The sequence below is a fragment of the Gnatocerus cornutus genome, chromosome 6 (genome assembly GCF_029298725.1).
Source record: "Gnatocerus cornutus isolate USDA-ARS CGAHR chromosome 6, icGnaCorn1.1, whole genome shotgun sequence".
In the NCBI taxonomy this organism is placed as follows: Eukaryota; Metazoa; Arthropoda; class Insecta; order Coleoptera; family Tenebrionidae; genus Gnatocerus; species Gnatocerus cornutus.
In genome coordinates this window covers 17,903,696-17,922,713 of record NC_142238.1, presented here as the reverse complement: position 1 = coordinate 17,922,713, position 19,018 = coordinate 17,903,696, and the positions used below count along the sequence as shown (strand labels likewise).

Here is a 19,018-nt window from a genome sequence, read left to right as displayed (position 1 = left end):
AAATCGGATTTTATCAGTCCGAAAAATGTAATAAAATTGAAAAACTAGTGACCAGTGCAGCTGTAAAATGCGACATAAAAGTATGCAAATAAAACAGTGCGTCGCGTTTTTTTAGTTCCGTCCCTCGCATAAATAATCCCTCCATATATTACAGATAATGGAAATTAAAATATGTTTTTCAATTAAAGCTGCATTGAGCGCTGATTGGAACCGAAATTTAAAATGCAATAAATTCACTCGAAATTCAGAATTTTAGTTAGCATTTATGAAAGCAAATGAATGGCCATTATTTCATGCTCGTATTGTTGTGAAATACAATAACCAAATGTTGGAATTATAATTAAAACACGTAACTAGCAGTATTCGCATCGATTTTGGCCGTTAATACAAGCATGAACTCATTACAAATAATTGCATTATCATGAAATAGCCTGTGACAGCAGGTGCATGTTCAAAATTAAAATTTATTATCGCGGAATTCTTTCGCTGTGAAATACGCTGCTCCGACATAAACCTGCTATAAACCCGACCGTTCGCTAAATTTAATGAAACGCTTTAGTTTTCAAAATATAAAGTGCTCACATATTTTTCTTTTAACTTACCATTACGTAATGTCGCTGAATCTCGATTTTCTCGCTGGCTAATTTCTCGCATTCTAGTTTTAGGCTGGAACAAAACACACAATTATTTATTTCATCAACAAAAATGGTTTTTATTCCGACCGCACGAACAATTATGGTTTTACCCAAAGCTATTGAAATTTTCGAAATTGTTTCAAAATAATCGCCGCGCGAAATTTCTGTTTATTTCGTGTAATTCCTTTTTAATTGCTGCGATTTTGTTGTTTGGCAAAATGGAATTTTTCCTTGTTATTGCAAATTGCTGGAATTTTGCTGCGATACGCGTTTTCAGCCAATCAGCTACATTAACATCCTTGATTAAAACCGATCCTGCGGACATTTTCAGGCGTTTTTAGTTTGCTCTCCAATTATCCGAAAACGAAACTTTTGGTGAATGTAATTTTTGTGAAATTTTCACGTGAAACTCCTTGATTGTAATCTTAATTGCAAAATTTGGTTAGTGTTAGGCTTCTGTGATACACAAGAGGCGACAGTTATGCAAAACCAAAAATATTAATTAACATTCAGGACTCGGAGGAATTAAAAAACGAAATAATTTTGCATGCAGAACTTTCAATACATATTTCCGTTTGAAGTGTTGATTACCTGTTACCTCCGTCCAACCTTCTGGCGATTGTAGAATATTTATACGGCTTCAACAAAAATCATTAATCAAGGAATTGCATTCAGTTTCCAAGCTCTTCTAATTAATTGACCAATTAATTTAAAAAAAGTCCTCGGTTTATGACAAAATAAATAACCCCAAAATAATGACGCTGTAATAATAGGTTAATTTACTGATTAGCCCCGACAGGGAATCGGTAGCATGTAAAAAATGTTATCTTAAGTGAGAGCATTTCATGGTAATTTTTATGTTTTTGGAAGTGGAAATACAAGTTCTCGTAGACAACTAACCAAACACAAGTAGATTATTTTAATGACTCAAACCTCTCGCCGAAAAGCGGAATATTTAAAAAGCAATTACACTCTTTCAACTAAATATAAATTAGAAATTCTAAAAGCATTCCATTCTGAGTTACCAACGCATTTCTCAAATTTCTATCCTCCGGATAGCCTGAGGAAGTTCCCCTCTACTCGAAACGTAATGCAAAGCAGTTTTTTCTTCACTTTAAACACTCGCCTATTAACTTATTACCGCGAATTACACGACCTCTCGCAAAACATTGTATTATTATCTCAACGTGTAATTATCGGATCGATTCCCATAATAAGGGTGCAGTAAATATTAGGACCGCTCCAAGGTCTTGCTTGAACACATAATAACAGCTATCCACTCAACTCTTCGGTCGAGTTTTCCAACCTCACTTACTTGTGATACTGTGCCTGAAGGAAATTGAACTCTTCTTTAATCCTGTCACAGGACTCTCCCACTGTAAATTTGAAAGGCTGTCCAGGTTGTGGAGGGCCCTGGAAAAAAAAACAAACATGAATATCAAAGTGGTCAATTAGCAGGCAGCTGATATAATGTGCATTTAATTATCACTGCGAGGCAAAATAAAACATTTATGTTAAATGCGGCTTGATAAAATCAACAGATGTGAAAATCAACCCCATCAAATTGTTAATTGCAGATCATCGCGCGCGACATTGGAATCAATTAATTCGAGGCGATTCAAGTGACGCCATGTTACAATATGGCCGAAACAAATTGAACAATATTTAAAAATAAATTGAACTCTCATCAAGCTCTGCCAAAACGCAAATCTTTCAAAGCTCGGCTGTTTGTCCCCGTACCTTTAAAAATTCATCTCAAAGTGTTTAATATTACCCGAATGAAAAATGAGATCTAAAAAGAAATCTGTTCTGTTCGCTCCTGTCTCCCATTTCCGCATGGAACCTAATTTTGAATTTATAAAGTCCTTCGAGCCCCCAATGAATAATTTATATCGCTGGCTGTGGGCGAAATGACTGTCCAAGTGTAAACTACTTCTAAAATCAATATTTATTCCAGAAAGCCCCGAATATTTGTAAGGAAATGATATGCAGCTTGTGTACACACCTGATGAATGGGCGAATGCTAATATTTACTCGAGTAAATAAATATACAGTGACGTAATATCCGGCAGCTATTTCTCTTTAATCTTCTACATTTCAGTAGAAGTGATCACAGGACTATTAATGTCTTCATTCTCGTCAGTAAGTCAATCTCGGTCCAGATTTTTCAATTGCGTTCACACGGGTTTGTTCCACTCAAAAAATAATTGTGCGCTGGTTCACTCTTAATTTTATTCCCAACAGGTGTTTCAAGCGTACGTGGGTTTTATAATACGATTTGTTATTCTCAACTGCCAAATGTTAATAATTATCAGGTTTGTAAAGGAGCCAACGTACAACTCTTGCATCATAATTTATTATTAAGTTGTCGTTTACTTGCCAGGTGGGTTCGAAATACAATGGGCTTTTTCAATAAGTCATTTCCTTATGTTGGAACATGTTTGGATTGACGAAAAAAGAAGTAAAATCACCTTCATTCGTTTAGCACTGAAAGGCTTTGGAGAGTGCGATGGGGGTGGCACCATAAACGTATATGGGGATGCATAAAAGGGGCACGGTGGAGATGCAGCTGGGAGGGGCAGCGTTGTTGATAGTACGGATGAGGTCGGTGCGAAAGATGAGGGCACAAATGATGGTCCCGGTGATACGGATGGTCCCGATGGAATCACATCTGGTGGTACCGGTGATCGTACCCCGTTAAATAAACCAGGAATAAATCCGCGATCGTACATTTTCACGCACTTTCTTTAGCCAACTAACGAAGAGTCGAAAAATAAAAAGACCACACAAAACATGGCACGAAAAAATTGACCTCTTTTTGAGTGTTTAGTAGTACTCTCCAACAACAAATCAATTTACAAGTAATTAAATCAAACCCATTAAGTAATTACTTAAGCGCCTTCGAGACTCAATTAAGCCCGTGTATTACCGAGAGCATCTGGTCAATGATGTAATGATAGTTCTTAAGAAAGCCCATAATTTAAATGCAGTTCACTAACTCATGAATATAGATATGAGTGGCTCAACGTTTAATTGCTCATATCACCTGCCTTTCGTCTCTTTAATTACAGAACTTAATTACGCAAATTATTGGATCATCGGCCTTTGAGCTCTTGTCGAGATGAGTCATTATCTATTTATGACTGATACTTTCTCCTATTTATTGTCTATCTTGGGAACGGACATTACGTGCCTCATTATTAGGCAGATACGACGCTAATTAATTAAGTAATTAATTTGCATGGATGATTCTCTCATCGACTAAGTTCAAACGGAAACGTGACATTTTAAATTAGAATGAACCAGAAAAAATAAAATGGTAATCAACTTTTCGCAACGCAGCGACCTAGAAGTGAATGCTTCGATGAGGACAGTGGTCGTTATTTATGGTAAAAAACGTTACATTAGTTGAACTGCAATTATTGCAAACGACGTTATTACAAGCCACTCACTTCCAAATCTCATAATTAACACAAATCGAAAGAACATGTTTAGAGCGCTATTAATTTTTTATTGGACTGTTTCTTAATTTATGTTGCCTGTAATTTGTAAAATCCGCCATGGATATAATTCACAGGACGCTAGAAATTAGTAAGATTCATTTTTTCATTTTACGCCTGTTATAAATCAGTACTAAAGCAGATGGAATCAGCAGATTTTCTGCCACAGAGTTCTCTTCACGGTCCGCTGTTATTTTCATACTTCCAAACTTCATTTTCGCCTTTCTTTGGTGTTCTCATTGTTATAGGACAAAACCGCCGCATGCTCTTTTTTCTGCTATTAATCCACGTTCCTTTATCAGAGACTTGACGTCGATTCAATTCCAGTCCGCAAACAAGTGGTAATTCCCCGTCGCGGCGCTTCTGTCCCTAAAGATGTGCAAAGTTCATTCGTCCCGACACTTGTTTCTCCACCTTTTCCGCATTTAGTTAAGCTGGGCGTACACGGATCAGATAAGGACGCCTACCCATTCAAAATAATGTAAATGTATATACTTAGGGTGGTCACGTCGTTTTAAGAGTTAATTGGCGTGTCTGGTGAGGGAAAAATTTTGCCTATGGTTAATTTTTTATTCTAGAGTTCGAAGATGGCTGATTTTTGTACAGGCAATTAATAATTACTTCCGCTTCAGGGTACGATAATTATTTTCTGTATTTTTTCGAAAAACAACATAAATTTTCTCTATTTATTCAAGCACGGCATTATAAATTTATGATCGTCATAACATAACCACTAGTTTATTATCCTTGTCGTTAATAAATAGAAAATCCTCATCGTTTCAACGAATTAAGCGAATGATGGCTTTCAAATGTAAATTTGAATTTTTCTCCGTAACAAATTGCACAATTATAGGTGATTACAGGTATTATTATTGCACAAACACCTATTATGCGCCTCTCTGTTATAATTCCAGCGTCCATTTTGCATAAAAACATAAACGCGGTCTGCTTTCGAAGCGAGCTCCGGTAATAACAGGTTCCCGATGATTAATTAGTCGGAATAGGTGCTAAATTGCCGTCCTTAAAATCAAACAGCATTAATTAAATAAATCCAACTTAACGTCTTGTCAGATTTGCATGACTACATTTCGAGTGGAATTTCGGCCATACCTATACTTGTCATGCCAATTTAAATTCATTAGTTCTTGTCGCTAATGTAACGCCATCGTTCATTTGGCTCCGTAGACCACAAAATCGCTTAAATAAACACGCTGCCACGGTTAGCCAACAACATATCCTGAATCATTTATGTAAAACGAACGCACAAACATGATTGTGCTTAGACATGAAGAGGGAGGGTATTAGCATACAATGGTACAACTTCTGCGACTATATTGCAGGCTAGGCGGACCATGGTGTGGCTCCCACGAAGGGTTGAAGTGGCTCCACACTCCCGTTGAAAATTTTCCCGGAAAAAAATTCAAGATGGCGCGGCCGTGCCCTTACACGGAGGAAACGCCGAATAAATTTGCATAGAAAGAAAGGAGTCGCTGAACAAAAACGTTAATAACGCCGTTGATGCCCGTCTGTCAGCTCAGCTTGTTCTCAGAAGTTGTTACACGTTCAATTAATTACAGATGAATAATGCATTTCGATTGTAACGTAATGCGGCAAATCGTGTTTTTATAATTCCTATTTACACTCGGACGATACGATCTCGCCTCCGTTCAACTTTTTCGATTTATCACGTCTGGGCCACCGTTTGAAAATCTAAACATGTCTCCGGAATGTTTTATGTTGGTAGCATGCGAGCTTATCCGCGCCACTATCAATATTAGCGGAGCAAACGGCACAAACGGACCTTTGTCTCGTTGTTACCAATCTCGACCACGCACATGCACGCACGCACATTTACATTCAGAGTCACGCTATTTCATATTATCACCCACTTAGTTATTACCCGTTGAACTAATGGTAGCAGACGACTTTATTTTTTCGGCCACGTTGAAAATCCGTCACGTGCAAATGAACGATTAATAATTCCAACACCTTGAGAACTACTAGCAATTTAATATAGTTCCTGAGCTCCCTCCTGCGTCGTGTTTACCTGTGATACAATTTCATGTTGCCTATTGAGGGCAACCGTATCATCTTAATAGGCATGTTAATGTAACAAGCTCTGCTATGCATAGCTTGAAGCTATGAGATGAGATGACAATCACTAGTAGTAGGTAATTACGTGTACGTACAATCTACCACGAATCAGTTGGTGACTAATAGCCAATCAACATGCTGAAACCGTTAACACTGAACTTGGATGTAGTTACATCGAGTGCAGACACAACGGATATAGATATCCTTTAAAAAACATCAACAGTTACATGTTCAGTAACGACGGAATTTTAATTGCGAATCAATCGAAAGGACCCACTCGTGATATAATTACCCCAACAAAACTCCAACTGGTAATATAATTACACGTAATTACTCCAAGAATGTCAACGCTGGAAATAAAATTCGTACCCAAGCCGGCGAAGTACGTGACGAAATGTTGTATAATTATTTTAGCGAAGGAATGTCACGGCTAATTAATTTTCCTCTCACGAAAAAAACCACCTAAAAGTGTCACTTTTCCTGGCTACTGTTTGTTTTCCAAACTTCTAACCTTTTACTTTGTATTTGTTCTGAGCACAAGTCCAAGTGTACAAACAATCCCTCCAATCTTGTTTTAATTGTAAACGAAAGCATATGCGTTCTGTCGGACCACACCTTCTATTTATTTAATCTTGTTTCCATTCTTGTTCAAGCACTTTTATTTCTCTTCTTTCTCTTTTTGGACGGGTTTCGCGGCAGCATGTGTGGGGGCAACATTATCTCGAGCATGTGTTCGGCTTAGTAGCGTCTCCCAGGTCGTGCCACTTAATATATAGCGCTTCAGACGAATGCTAAATCAAGGCGAAGACGAGGACACTGTCGACAACATAATAAAAAATAATACAGATGAGCGGAATTTTTGGAAACGTTCCATTCCGACTCCTCGAAAGATGGCATATTTAAGGTTTTGGTCAGGAAAGAGCTGCAACTGTCATTTAAATTTATGATGAACTGTTTTTTCTATTGGCATGACGTCAAAAGGAGAGATAATAACACGTTGATAAAGGAAAGAATTTAACATATTCGAGCAAAGCCAGGTGCAGTATTTTTGGAGTTTTCTTTGTGTCGTCGACCTCGTGACTGTTAATGACAAAACGAAGGGTATCATCGGATTACATTCGAGGTTGTGCAAGTCGGGACGGTGGTTAAGGCATAGCGGCGGTTTGTGGTATTCGTTCCACCGCAACCCCTCGGTCTGCTGGCCACCCGCCGCCACCAGGCTTTGCGGAATTCTCGTCGACGTGCGTTAAAAATGTAAATATGCCTCAAGATTCCACTTCATTTTCTAAATACCCGAGAGACACGATTTCCGCCCCTATGATCCCGCGTCCCTTACTAATTAAAACAATCCCCCGCGTGTCGAGCGAGGGTGCAATTTTTCAGGTGATAATGTAATTGTTTCGTCGCCGTCGACCCTCGGGGTAGAGAAAGCATTTTGTCGAGAGAAATGGGGTGTGCGACCCAGCAGGTAATATTGAACGACATTTGGTAGATGTGACCGTAAATAAGCCACAGCAGAACGGCTGAGGCGGTCCGAATTGAATTGCTCCAGAGGCGAGGCAGATCGTGAACAGCTATTTCCTCTTGTAATTTAGGGTCGAGGGGCCAGGTGGTTCCCAACGTCGCTTTTGCAACCCACAAGGGATCGTGTTTATATCAAGTGCATTCACCGAAAAGGTTCGGAGAAGTCGTAACAAATTCCGGCCAAATAGTTCGGAAGCTTCTGCAAATTTAACAGAAAGCGAGCTTTTTACTCACGGTTTCTTATCGACTACGTGTGATTTTTTCATTGGATCGAACAAAGTAGGAAATGGAAACGTGGAGATATAGCCGTGGGAATGACGCTGACGGGTTGGGTTATAAAACTAGGACATGCTTGACCGCCCTCATCTATCAAATTTTCGAATCGAGACGTCAAAGTCAATTTTGGGAAACTGTGTTTCAAGGAAATTTGACATGGATGAACTGTAGGTGTCCCTAGAAGTTATGAATTTCAACCAACACCAAAAGTTCGCGTTTGGTAATATCCCCGGCCCGAAAATAAAATTTCAATTCCTCGCCACACGCATCAGTTTATGCGATACCCTTCTCAGATAATCTAGTAAACCGTAAAGAAACACCGGATCATTTGAGAGAGATAACTCAACCACAACCATTCTTCAGACGATTCGAGACTTTATCAGCCAATTAAATCAAATCGAAGCACTTCAACAGCATCCCATACATCAAAGATCGCAGATAGGAGATATTCAAAAGAATACAATGGATTTAAGATTGCTTCGGGCCACAACCGCAAATCCGGTAAATGTTGGAAGAATTTATCTGATTGTTCAAGACTGGCGAAACAATCGAAGATATACGATCGAAAGCTAGCGTCATTGTAAATTACGATGGTGGCAACATCGTGTCGAAAATCCCCGGATTTAAAAATTTTATTATGCATTCATGACACGGGTGGTGATGTGAATTTTAACAGTCTGTAAATTACCTCCCCAGCAGCACGCATCGGAGGTGAGTCATTACTCGTTATGCTCAGATGGAATCCGGTTGATATTCGTAATCCGGTAGCTAAGTAGATTACGGTGTTCGCCATGTTCCCACGATTAGTGGGCCGCTGGAACAGTTAATCATACAGGACGGTGCTTAAACTCCTAAACAACTGCTTCAGAATGTTATCTACTGAGCCATTCACCATTACAGATTGTTAGGAACATCTTCGCGATCCCGACAAAAAACATTTCCTCCTACTTTTGTTTACTCGTTCCTAAATAAACAATTCATTTTGTTTTAGTTCCGTGTTCGGCGCACCGCGACGCAAGAACCCAAAACGCTAAATAGCCGCTACCACAGTCACGGTTGCAGAGAGCATGTAAACGATATCTCTGCAAAGAAAAATAAGTATCAAATTAGTCACGGTTCTCTGGAGCGAGGAAATACACCTCGTTTCACACTATCACTGCTTCTGATGGTTACGTCGAAGATTGTTCTAATGGCCGCATCAGTGAAAGTGTACACGAATACAATTATTAATCTCATTCACAACAACGTTGTTACAGTCCCAGGAAGTAACTTAATTTCATTGACCAATTAGGGGGATTTCTCTTTGGGACACATTGTATTGATTTAACGGACTGATAATTCTCACTCAATGCGCGCTTTTCACCAAAAATTATACACCATGCACAACAAAAAATCAACTCAGAAGATGAGTAAAGGTTTGATTTTTACGACCTTCTGTCCGGTTTTACACAACATATTGTTTAACAATGAATGCAGACACAAAATGACGGTCGGTCGTTTTAATTACTGCATTAGCATATGCACATAATTACGAATTTTTAGCATTTCGCATTCTTCTCATGACACAATACCGTGCGGATGTTGCATATCGCGTTTTCTTTCGCTGAAAAGCGTCGTATTTCGTTTTCCGCGACAGAAATGCAACAAAAGGAAGATAATAAAGCAGTCAGTGGCGCAAGTCCCATAAGTAACATTTCGTATTCATGACGGCTGTATGTAATTAAAACAGCTACTGTGTAGCTGTATCGAGATTATTCAAATGGAGCCGAGCCTTCTCTACTAATTATCACTTTAACTATAAAACACAATTAAGTGATTAATGCCTCTTTTGGAATTTCGCCGGCGATTGGGGATTTAATTTAATTTTTTGTCAAAACGATAGTAAGCTTCCTTCGAGAGCCACCTGCACAGCCATCACAGTTTACAGCAGAAGCCATAACAATAATGAACAATTACGATTGTAGGTAGGCGGACGGATTTAACGATTTTACAAATATGAAGAAGCAATAAAACGGCCATTAGTTTCAAATGGCACAGCTAATAAAATAATGAATTTCTATATGGTTTTTAAATGGGAATTGTCTGTCTCAAGTCGAGCTTTTACTTTATGATTTAGTTATGGGCGTCCTGAATAAATCCAGACTTTTCTAGTTGCTACTACCAAAGAGAAACGACTACTCATCTTAATTGAATCGTGTGCTTTTGTAATGAAACCCGCAAGGTTCAGAGGTTGTTGCCATTTTAACAGTAAATAATGCGATTGCGAAGAATATGCAGAGACGGTCACGAATCCATCAGAACGTTGCCCTCGTTTCGACAAGAGGTGTGAAAAGATTTTCTCGGAACCGTGAAAATATTGACGCTAATTAAGTAAGTTGACTTACGCACATTTCCTTGCGAATATGTGCTTAAAAACGTTCCTACTTATTCTCTAAATGTATTGACATTACCTAGTTGTTCAAGTGCTCTTTCAATATTTATACATGAATCAAGGAATTTTTTTCTGTTTTTGACAGATTATATGTTGAGTAAATAACATGTTAATACACTACACAAACAAGCGGAGTAATCTGTTATAAAGATAAAACAATTTACACTTTTAAAAAAAAATATTCCGTATTGACTGTTCTTTAATTTATTTTACGGCGTCACAGGATCGCTATTATTTACAGAGAGCAAATACTTTGTACATATTTGGTCGCTGTATTTATCTAATAAGATTTATCGTACCATTTAGGAATATCTCCCTCCTTCGCGCGGAGCTCCTCGACGAGATTTGAGGGCGCACTAAATTGACAAATAACCGTCTTATTCCTTTCTACTAATCAACAGTCCCACGTTTTATTACGGTGAGATTAGAGAAAACGCCGACGACTGCAACAAAACGGAGACAACCTTGAGAAAGTTGAGAATTTGCACCCTCAGGTCACAGCAACCTCTTCAAACTGACGGATATAAATTCAAACAGCTTTATGACCAGATTATATTACAGGCCATACCTGAGACTATGCATATAGTCCGACAATTGACTCCTACAGCTGCAATAATGTAACATTTTCTTGCAATTTCGCTTGACCATCGGAAATTGAGGTTTGCTACCAAAGCGAGCAATATTTATTTCCCGTCGCCGCCATATCCGCAATTTTATCGCCAAACCGAATTTTGTGCTGTATTAAATCCGAGAATTAAGTAGCTAAAAACTTTCCATTCTTTATCATCAATTATAACTTCTTAATCTTGTGGAAATAATTAACCTCAATCTTCAATTCTGTTTAAACCGAGAGTGAGCAAACGCTACTTCGACCTTTCTGATGTTTGCGCCGAGTAATCAACAGAAAAGCCACAATTACGACGACTTTAACAGAGGTAGTGCTACTCAAGACTTTCCACCTAATTGCACTGCAAACATTAAAGTCTGACCGCAAACTTCTTCGAAACTGCATTAAAATGTCGACGGGAAAGAATCTCGTCTCTGATAACGCGACAATATCGTGCTGAGTACAGTATTTAAAATCGCACTATAATATTTCATTCGTAATCTCTGAATGCGAAAGAAAAAACCCACGAAACACAATATCTTGAAGCAAAACCAAAAAGACCCAAACCAGCCACTGGATTTCTTCCGAGAAGACCATGGGACATTCGGTATTTACAAGCAGGTGAGTTGGTGAAGCAGGTAAAAGTGTGAGTTCTTTGAGGAGCTAATTGGAATTCCAAAGAACAGTTGGGTTTTTGTTTGGGAGGCTTCACATCCTAATTTCGTGGAGAATTCAAAGAGAATTTCTGCAATATCAACGATTCTCGGAATTTAATTCGGAAAAATGCATTTGAGTAATTAGCGGCCGAAGCTGTCTTGGAAAGAATTACGACAATGTAGGGAAAAGCAATTAAGTTTTTAAATGATGGCCATTATTTCATGGAAGATTGTTCAATAATTCAACGACTTTTTCCATGTGCAACTAGCAAAAGCATTAATTATGCATAGATGATGGAATAATTAATTGGCACTGTTTACGAAGAAAACGTGACCAGGTTTATTGTTTTGTGACATTTCAGCCACGTTTTAGTGGCAGAAAACGATTGTTTTTGCGTGAGAATGCTCAACCATTGAATTTTAGTCTTGATGACTAATCCATTTGTGGCGTTGTGGTTAGATTACCAAAATTGCTTGATTATTTTGGGAGTGAAGCCTAAACAAAAGCTCCAATTTTATCGGATTTTTATTTGAGCTTGAAACGTCATTTTCTACAATTTCTGATATGAGCCACCGGTCGATGGTATTTGTGTAGCATCAACAAAAAATTTTTCATCGCAAACTATCAATAATTTGTCATTAAATATTGAATAAGCGATTTTGCCGTTTATTAGAATTTGGACAATATATCATCGAAAATCCCTCTATTGACTTTTATATTAATTTATATAATGATAATAAAATAAACAAGGTCATGAGTTAATTTATGGTGTTTACTGGACCATAATACAAACGACTGCAAGCAAAAAAAAATGTTCCACTTTTACGCACAACATGCTATTACGAACATCGATCTAAATTATCCAACGTGACTACAATATTACTGACATTTAAATAATGGGTGTTGTAAATGATAGATACAAAAAGAATAATCACACATTTTCCAACATTATCTACTTGTGTTTGGATCATTAGCCCGATGCTTGCGTAACGTCCTCAATAATTCATTCCCATCAACTAATGATCGAAAATTAATAATGACGGTTATTAAAATAATTCCACCATTAAAAACCGTCCCAGTAAATGCGACTAAACCAACATTATTCATTACAAACGAACAACAATAATAAACAAAACGAGTATTCATGTTACACGCTCAGCTGAGCTCGCTCGTACAATTTCGAATTACACAAACGGAAAACTTTTGCTAATTGAACACGCTGTTGCAATCGGGCGGAATGTTAACACAGACTTCTTCAAAAGGGATAAGAGACGTTAAGTCGGCCACGAATCTCTTGAAACTCGTCCAAGTGACACCACTTGAAAATAAAACGTCTCATCATTAGTCGACGTATTTATGGATTCGACTTAAGTATGTTTTGGCGTCTTCTTCGCCGAGTTTTATGTTTTCGGTTAAATGCTTTACGGGACGTTTGATGTTTTTATTTTCGGAACGATTGGTGCTATGTGGCGAGGGAAATATTTTTATAACCCGAATTAAATATTACTCAAGTTTAATAAGAATTTAAAATTTTGGCACCGCGGCGACGACTTTGGCAGTCAGACAATGCGTTTGTAATAAATATTCGGTCGGTCAAATTTGCAATGTTATCTCCACGTCGGCATAAAAATGCCGTTTCTAGTCGGTAAAGTGTCGCAAAACGTCCACGCTGATTTCACAGCATGTCGAACAATCAATTTAGCATAAATCAGACCAAACACAATAAACAACAAATTGCATTTCGCGGTACATCCAATTCCACGGGCGTCACGGCCGTTCAAAGAAAGCCGACACAGCATAACTCAGGAATATTATTCTTTTGAGTAATGACTTCTTGTAAACTCGCGTTGCCCTCTATACGCGTAGGCAAAATTGCTTGCGTGTTGAATGTTACACGTTTATGTAATTTATTCACCGCTTTTCTTTTCTATTACCTATTTTTGTGGCGTCTTCTAGCGTGATGTGTAATTTTATAACCGTCCATTTTACGATTTTACGGTCATCTTCGTGCGTTGGTGTTTTCAATTTGATTAATCATCGTCGTGCATTGCCATTTTTGCACAGATTCCTTCACGCTGGTTTCACGGCGATTGGTTCGAGGCGTGTAAACGTGCCTTTAGGAGATACAAGTGTCGGAAATGCGATAAATATTATGTATTGATGTTCTACCCGTCTGATATCTCATCTAATATATTCACGTTTCGTGTTTACATTGTCAGGAAAAAATATACACAAATAAAATAACAACAATCTACTTTTTATAGTGTACACTTCATAAAAATGCATGTTTTTACTTCACAGTTTAATTAATCATTTATGGTCGCCGGTATATTAAACTTGAACAAAACGCATCAATAATTAAGCTCCATTCTATTATCACAAGTCAGTGGCGTCCGCTTGCAATATTGATTACTGTTTATGTGGCTGCTTCTCAGAAAACTGACATAAATTATTGATGCTTAATTACTTTCGTTGTCGTTCTTCGACTTTATACATTCTCTTCGTGTACTTTAGACTTTCAAACTTTTAAAATAATAGCATAAGTGGCTATTTTTAAAGACGGAGAACAAATTCAATTAAGTAACGACTTTGTTTATTAAGTAAATATTTTATCTGTATGGGTATTTGTTTGGAGGTAAAACATGTTGTTTCAGGTTGTTGTAAAGTTGGGTACATATTTTACTTCGTTTATGTTGCACGCCACGTCCACGTTTACGGGAAGATTGATATATAGACGCCTTGTTTGACTCCGACACAGCCGGTATAAAGTGGGACAATGAGCTTTCAAGTCAGATTTGTTTAACTTTATTTGTATTTCATCTTTGATAATTACACTGGTAATTACTGCTTACTACCTTCACAATACAATCTGTTTTTTTTTGCATACTTTGAGAAAATGCCACCAAGGCTAAACTGGAAATCCCATGGCAAGATATCTCAATGTATCTAACCTGTGACCTTTTATTGTCTAACAGAACTTTTACCGCTGAAAATCCTCGGTTTCCTCAATTTAATAAGCTATTCCATTTCGTTGGCACCTACGCAAAATTCAGTACCAGCTGTTCTGAAATCATCTGCGGTACTCTTTTAAGCAGATAAGAAGTATAATCGCCTTTCAGTGTGAATGCCTTCTTAAATCTCCAACCATAGCAGGCACATAAAAGAACTATTATATTATTTTGACACACCTTCGTTAATTTCAACGGCATATAATAACTCAGTACGACCTTGTATTTAGTGAAAAAAAAAACATAATAACTAAACAGATTTTATTATGTATGTGGCAATAATTAAATACGTTTGAATGGGTTTCTTTATGCGGCCTAATTGCTTTAAACTTTCTATTAAGTCGGATCAATTAGCGGACGTTGTGAACCATTAGACTCTATATGTTAATAATAGAGTAATGAATCGAATTGGACAACATAAAACGGGAAGTTTTTCCTCAGTCATTAAAACCGAGGCAGTTGTGACGTTTTGGCACTTTTCCACCATCAACTTGTTTATAAACACATAAAACTTTTATTACACCCTAATTATGCATTATTTTTAACACAACGTACATCAGATTTATGTTGGGGAGGATGCCAACTTTGGAAGCACCTAAAACTACCATTAATTCATACTTGTTTATACTGCTGCCATATGGCAAACGCGAATGAACTAAATAAATATTTACAGGGCCGTCGTCACAATAAGATACTTTTTCCGACGCAAAACCGATTTTTTTATGGAAATATGCAATATTTCATCTGTTTTATTATCGTCTGGATGATGCAAATTTAGTCAACGAATATGCGCAAACTTCCGATTAGTTTTTTCTGCTGTAACATTGATTTTAACAGCATTTTTATGTGTTGTATCGGCGCTTTGTCTAAACTGGTTTATCAGTTTTTATCGGCAGTTGTGACATCGGGTGTTGAATGTTTAACAGTCTGTTAAATCCCTATTACTTTTCGAGCTTTTTCAGCACAATAGGCACAAAAGAAGCGCCACAATTAATATTTTCTGACACGGTTTATATAGTATGAAGTTTGACTCCTAATGTTTCAACGAGGCAACAAAAAATTGTCACAAAAATGTTACTTTTCTGAATTTAAAGTAAAGAAGCGATTTCCTATTGATTTGTGACCCTTCCCCTCGTTCTCGTGTGAATGTTATTCCGTTTATTTACCAAGTCTATTTTTTCCTCAGTGTTTAGGCAATTAATTGTCGTCAAAAATATACACTGCGGTTGATGATGTACATCCGTTCGAAACGTGGTTCCTCATCCCCGAAACAAGGCATAATGTCGAGGGGTGTTGAGTGAGTAATAAGCGTAGTTGGATCAGCTCTCGAGTCGAAATACGCTTCCTCGATGGCCCTTTTCTTTCGATGAGGGGGAAACAAGATGAGGGACCACACCGCCCTTATTTGTTAAGCCCTATATTATTAAGTTTCGCCCTAACCTGCGCTAATGACATCTGGCGTCACTATCCCGTTTTCTCGACTAATTATTGTTATTATCTAAAATTACATGGTTGCCGTATTGGTACCTGCAATAACGTCGTTACCAGACTTGAAGCTATAATTAATTATTAAATTTTCAAGTGCCGTCTCGTAATTACGGTCTGGAAGGAATAGGAAGGAAAGAATATTGAAAAAGCATTTTATTGCTTGTAATTTTCGTTAAAAATGTAGAGGGTTGCAGCCAATGGGGACTCATCATCCAATAATTAATAAGTTTGGTCGTTCGTCATTCCGTTTGTAAACCAAAACGGCATTGGGAATTAGTTACGCTTTGAAATCTACACTTGGAAGAAAAACCGACTTTACCTGCTGCCAGGGGTGGCCATCCCCTTTGTACTCAACATGTATTCATATCAGCTGCTATTTATTGCAGGGGTCGTCCTATAATCTGCCTCTTGCTGCGCTTAGCTTTAATTCAGGGTGGGAATGTGCCTTTACGATTATAAACCACCCTCTTCTTAAAACGAGGGGACAACGCTGTATTGTCGTAATGGGCATTAGCGCCCCGGTTTGTTTTTATTATTTCCGCCCTTTTCGCAATTATTGCGGAATTATCAAATTATTTCCCGAGGGGTAGTTTTCGAAAATCGCACAATGCCCATTATATGTTACATACGTATTTAAACCAGAACATAAATTAGAATCAATAAGGACATAAAAAATGCTCCTCGTAGAACCACCTGTATGTTTTACGATCGAGGCCATGTGGGTAGGTTCACCCTAACAAATGACGTCAGATGTAAAATTTTTCAAGAGATTTTAACCCCGATTAGTCGCAAGTCCCCCATAACGCAAAATATACGTTGTTTCCTGTAAATCGCGACATGAATTCCCCTTCTCCTGTCCGCACCCCAAATTCCATCCATAATGAGCGCCTTTCGTGGCGTCGGAACGTTATAATTTGACCTCGAGGTGTGCGTGCGCCGTGCAATTCGCACGTTTTGTTTCTCCACTCTTTATTTTTCCCGTAATCGAGTTTTTCTTGGTTGTTTTATCTACGCCGTTGAGATTATTTTACGGCTTCTTGGATATCACGCTTCACGGACCTCTTTATACTTTGACATGCGATTTTCTAAAGATCGAAACCGAAAACGTTCGTCAATGGTGTCTGGAGGCTCGCCTTTAATACGAAGAACGTTCTAACTTTATGCAAAGAGCGCATTTTCCACGCTTTGACAAGCGCAGCTAATAGAGGTGTTGTGCTTCAGTGGTTGTGCAGAACCGACGACGGTTTGGTGTCGTCGGTTGGTCACGAAGACGGAGATTAAACAGTGGAAAAGCAGCAGATGAAAGAGTTTTCAAAAGAGTGTTGAAATAGATGACTGGAGGTTAGGTTTATATTGGATAATAATGAGTTCTTCAGACATTTTCCACGTTTTGGTAATTGGCATTTAACACGCGTGGGTAACGTTGCGCAAAGAAAAGTCGCGACCTAGAGCAAGATTTTATGTTCAACGATTAGACAGAATTGTGTAAATAAATTCGTGCTCACAGTATGGTGTTTGAACAGTGTTTACAAAAGTCAAGACAAAACAAACAGAGATAACAAACACCTAATGGGTTTAAAACCAGAATATCTCAGCGACGAGACGTACAGGCGGTCCTAATATTGCACTGCTAATGGGACGAATTGAAAGATATCTCCAGAGCAAGCTGGTGCATAATCCCTGACTTCCAAGGACTTCCCGGAATATTTTCAAAGACCTAACACTACAAATGTTTCACAACGGATTACACAGCACCCCTACAGGTGTCCCTAAAATGTCGCAGCGCCTCTTTGACAAGTTGAACATCTTCAGTGCATGCGGAAACTTATCTCTGCATGACGTCTTGGTGAGCACTATTCCACGAGGGTGGTAGGTCTATTAACCCCCTGCAATGAATCTTTTTGTTCATCCTATTTGTTCCAAGTCATATTCGTGTGAACGATCGCAGCACCGATAAACGGAAAAGGTGCACATTTGGCGTCTGAAACCCGTATGGAATCGACAATGGCAAGCCAATGATAAATGTGCCATTTCCCCGCAAAAAGGCCATTAATTGGAAGTACAAGCAGCGGTAATGGTAACAGGATGGCGATGGCGGCATGACACTCGTCCTTGGTATAACTTAAGTCATTGTTTACAAGTTGAGGGAATCCCTCGAACGTTAGGGCCACTTCACCGAGTCATCGACCTCGCGCCGCATCAGGATGCTAAAACCGTCGCCGCCAAGCGACGGAATAAATTTGCAGTAAACATATTATACCTACATGCGCGACAAGAATCTACTTAATTATAACATCATGATCGTAAGTAAGATCGCCCTGTTAAGGGTTGAGAGGCACATGGCGCGGCGACTTACCGGATGGCGCGCGGCCGCGACTGCTGCTGCTGCCGCCGCGTTCATTCCTGCACTCGGGTACATCGTACGTCAGCAACACATGGTATGTTCTGACTTTGCACTAGGGCACCGTAATCCTGCTAAAGGGCACTGCACACACACTTTCCACTCACCGAACAAAATATGACGTAGCGCGTATTCCACAGCTCGAAACGCACGTCCACCTCCAAGCACGGTTCACAAGCGACTGGCAGCGGTCTCTCCCCACCACCGGAACGGCGCCGCGCACCGCGACCCCCAAAACCGCTAACACACACCCCACACTCCCTTACAAAAAGCCTACAACCCCTGAAAATACCGGCAGCTCGTACACTCAACGCCAAAAAAAGAAGACGACAAATTGATCGGTGATCGGCGATGGTTATTAACCACGGTAATGAGCCACACATGAAAGTTTAGTGCG

General features: G+C 38.7%; 1 protein-coding gene across 2 annotated transcripts in view; it reads right to left on the bottom strand.

The window, feature by feature from the left end:
- Positions 1–18,738, bottom strand: part of LOC148173590 (transducin-like enhancer protein 4) — a 68,928-nt gene extending 50,190 nt beyond the window's left edge. For both annotated transcript variants that reach the window (XM_088040168.1, XM_088040169.1), the window contains exons 1-3: positions 18,577–18,738; positions 1,951–2,048; positions 603–666 (exon numbers count right to left, since the gene is read on the bottom strand). In XM_088040168.1, the coding sequence (XP_087896294.1) occupies positions 603–666; positions 1,951–2,048; positions 18,577–18,639 (225 nt within the window). In that variant the 5' untranslated portion in view covers positions 18,640–18,738. The remainder of the gene's footprint in view (positions 1–602; positions 667–1,950; positions 2,049–18,576) is intronic.
- Positions 18,739–19,018: the final 280 nt, after the last annotated feature.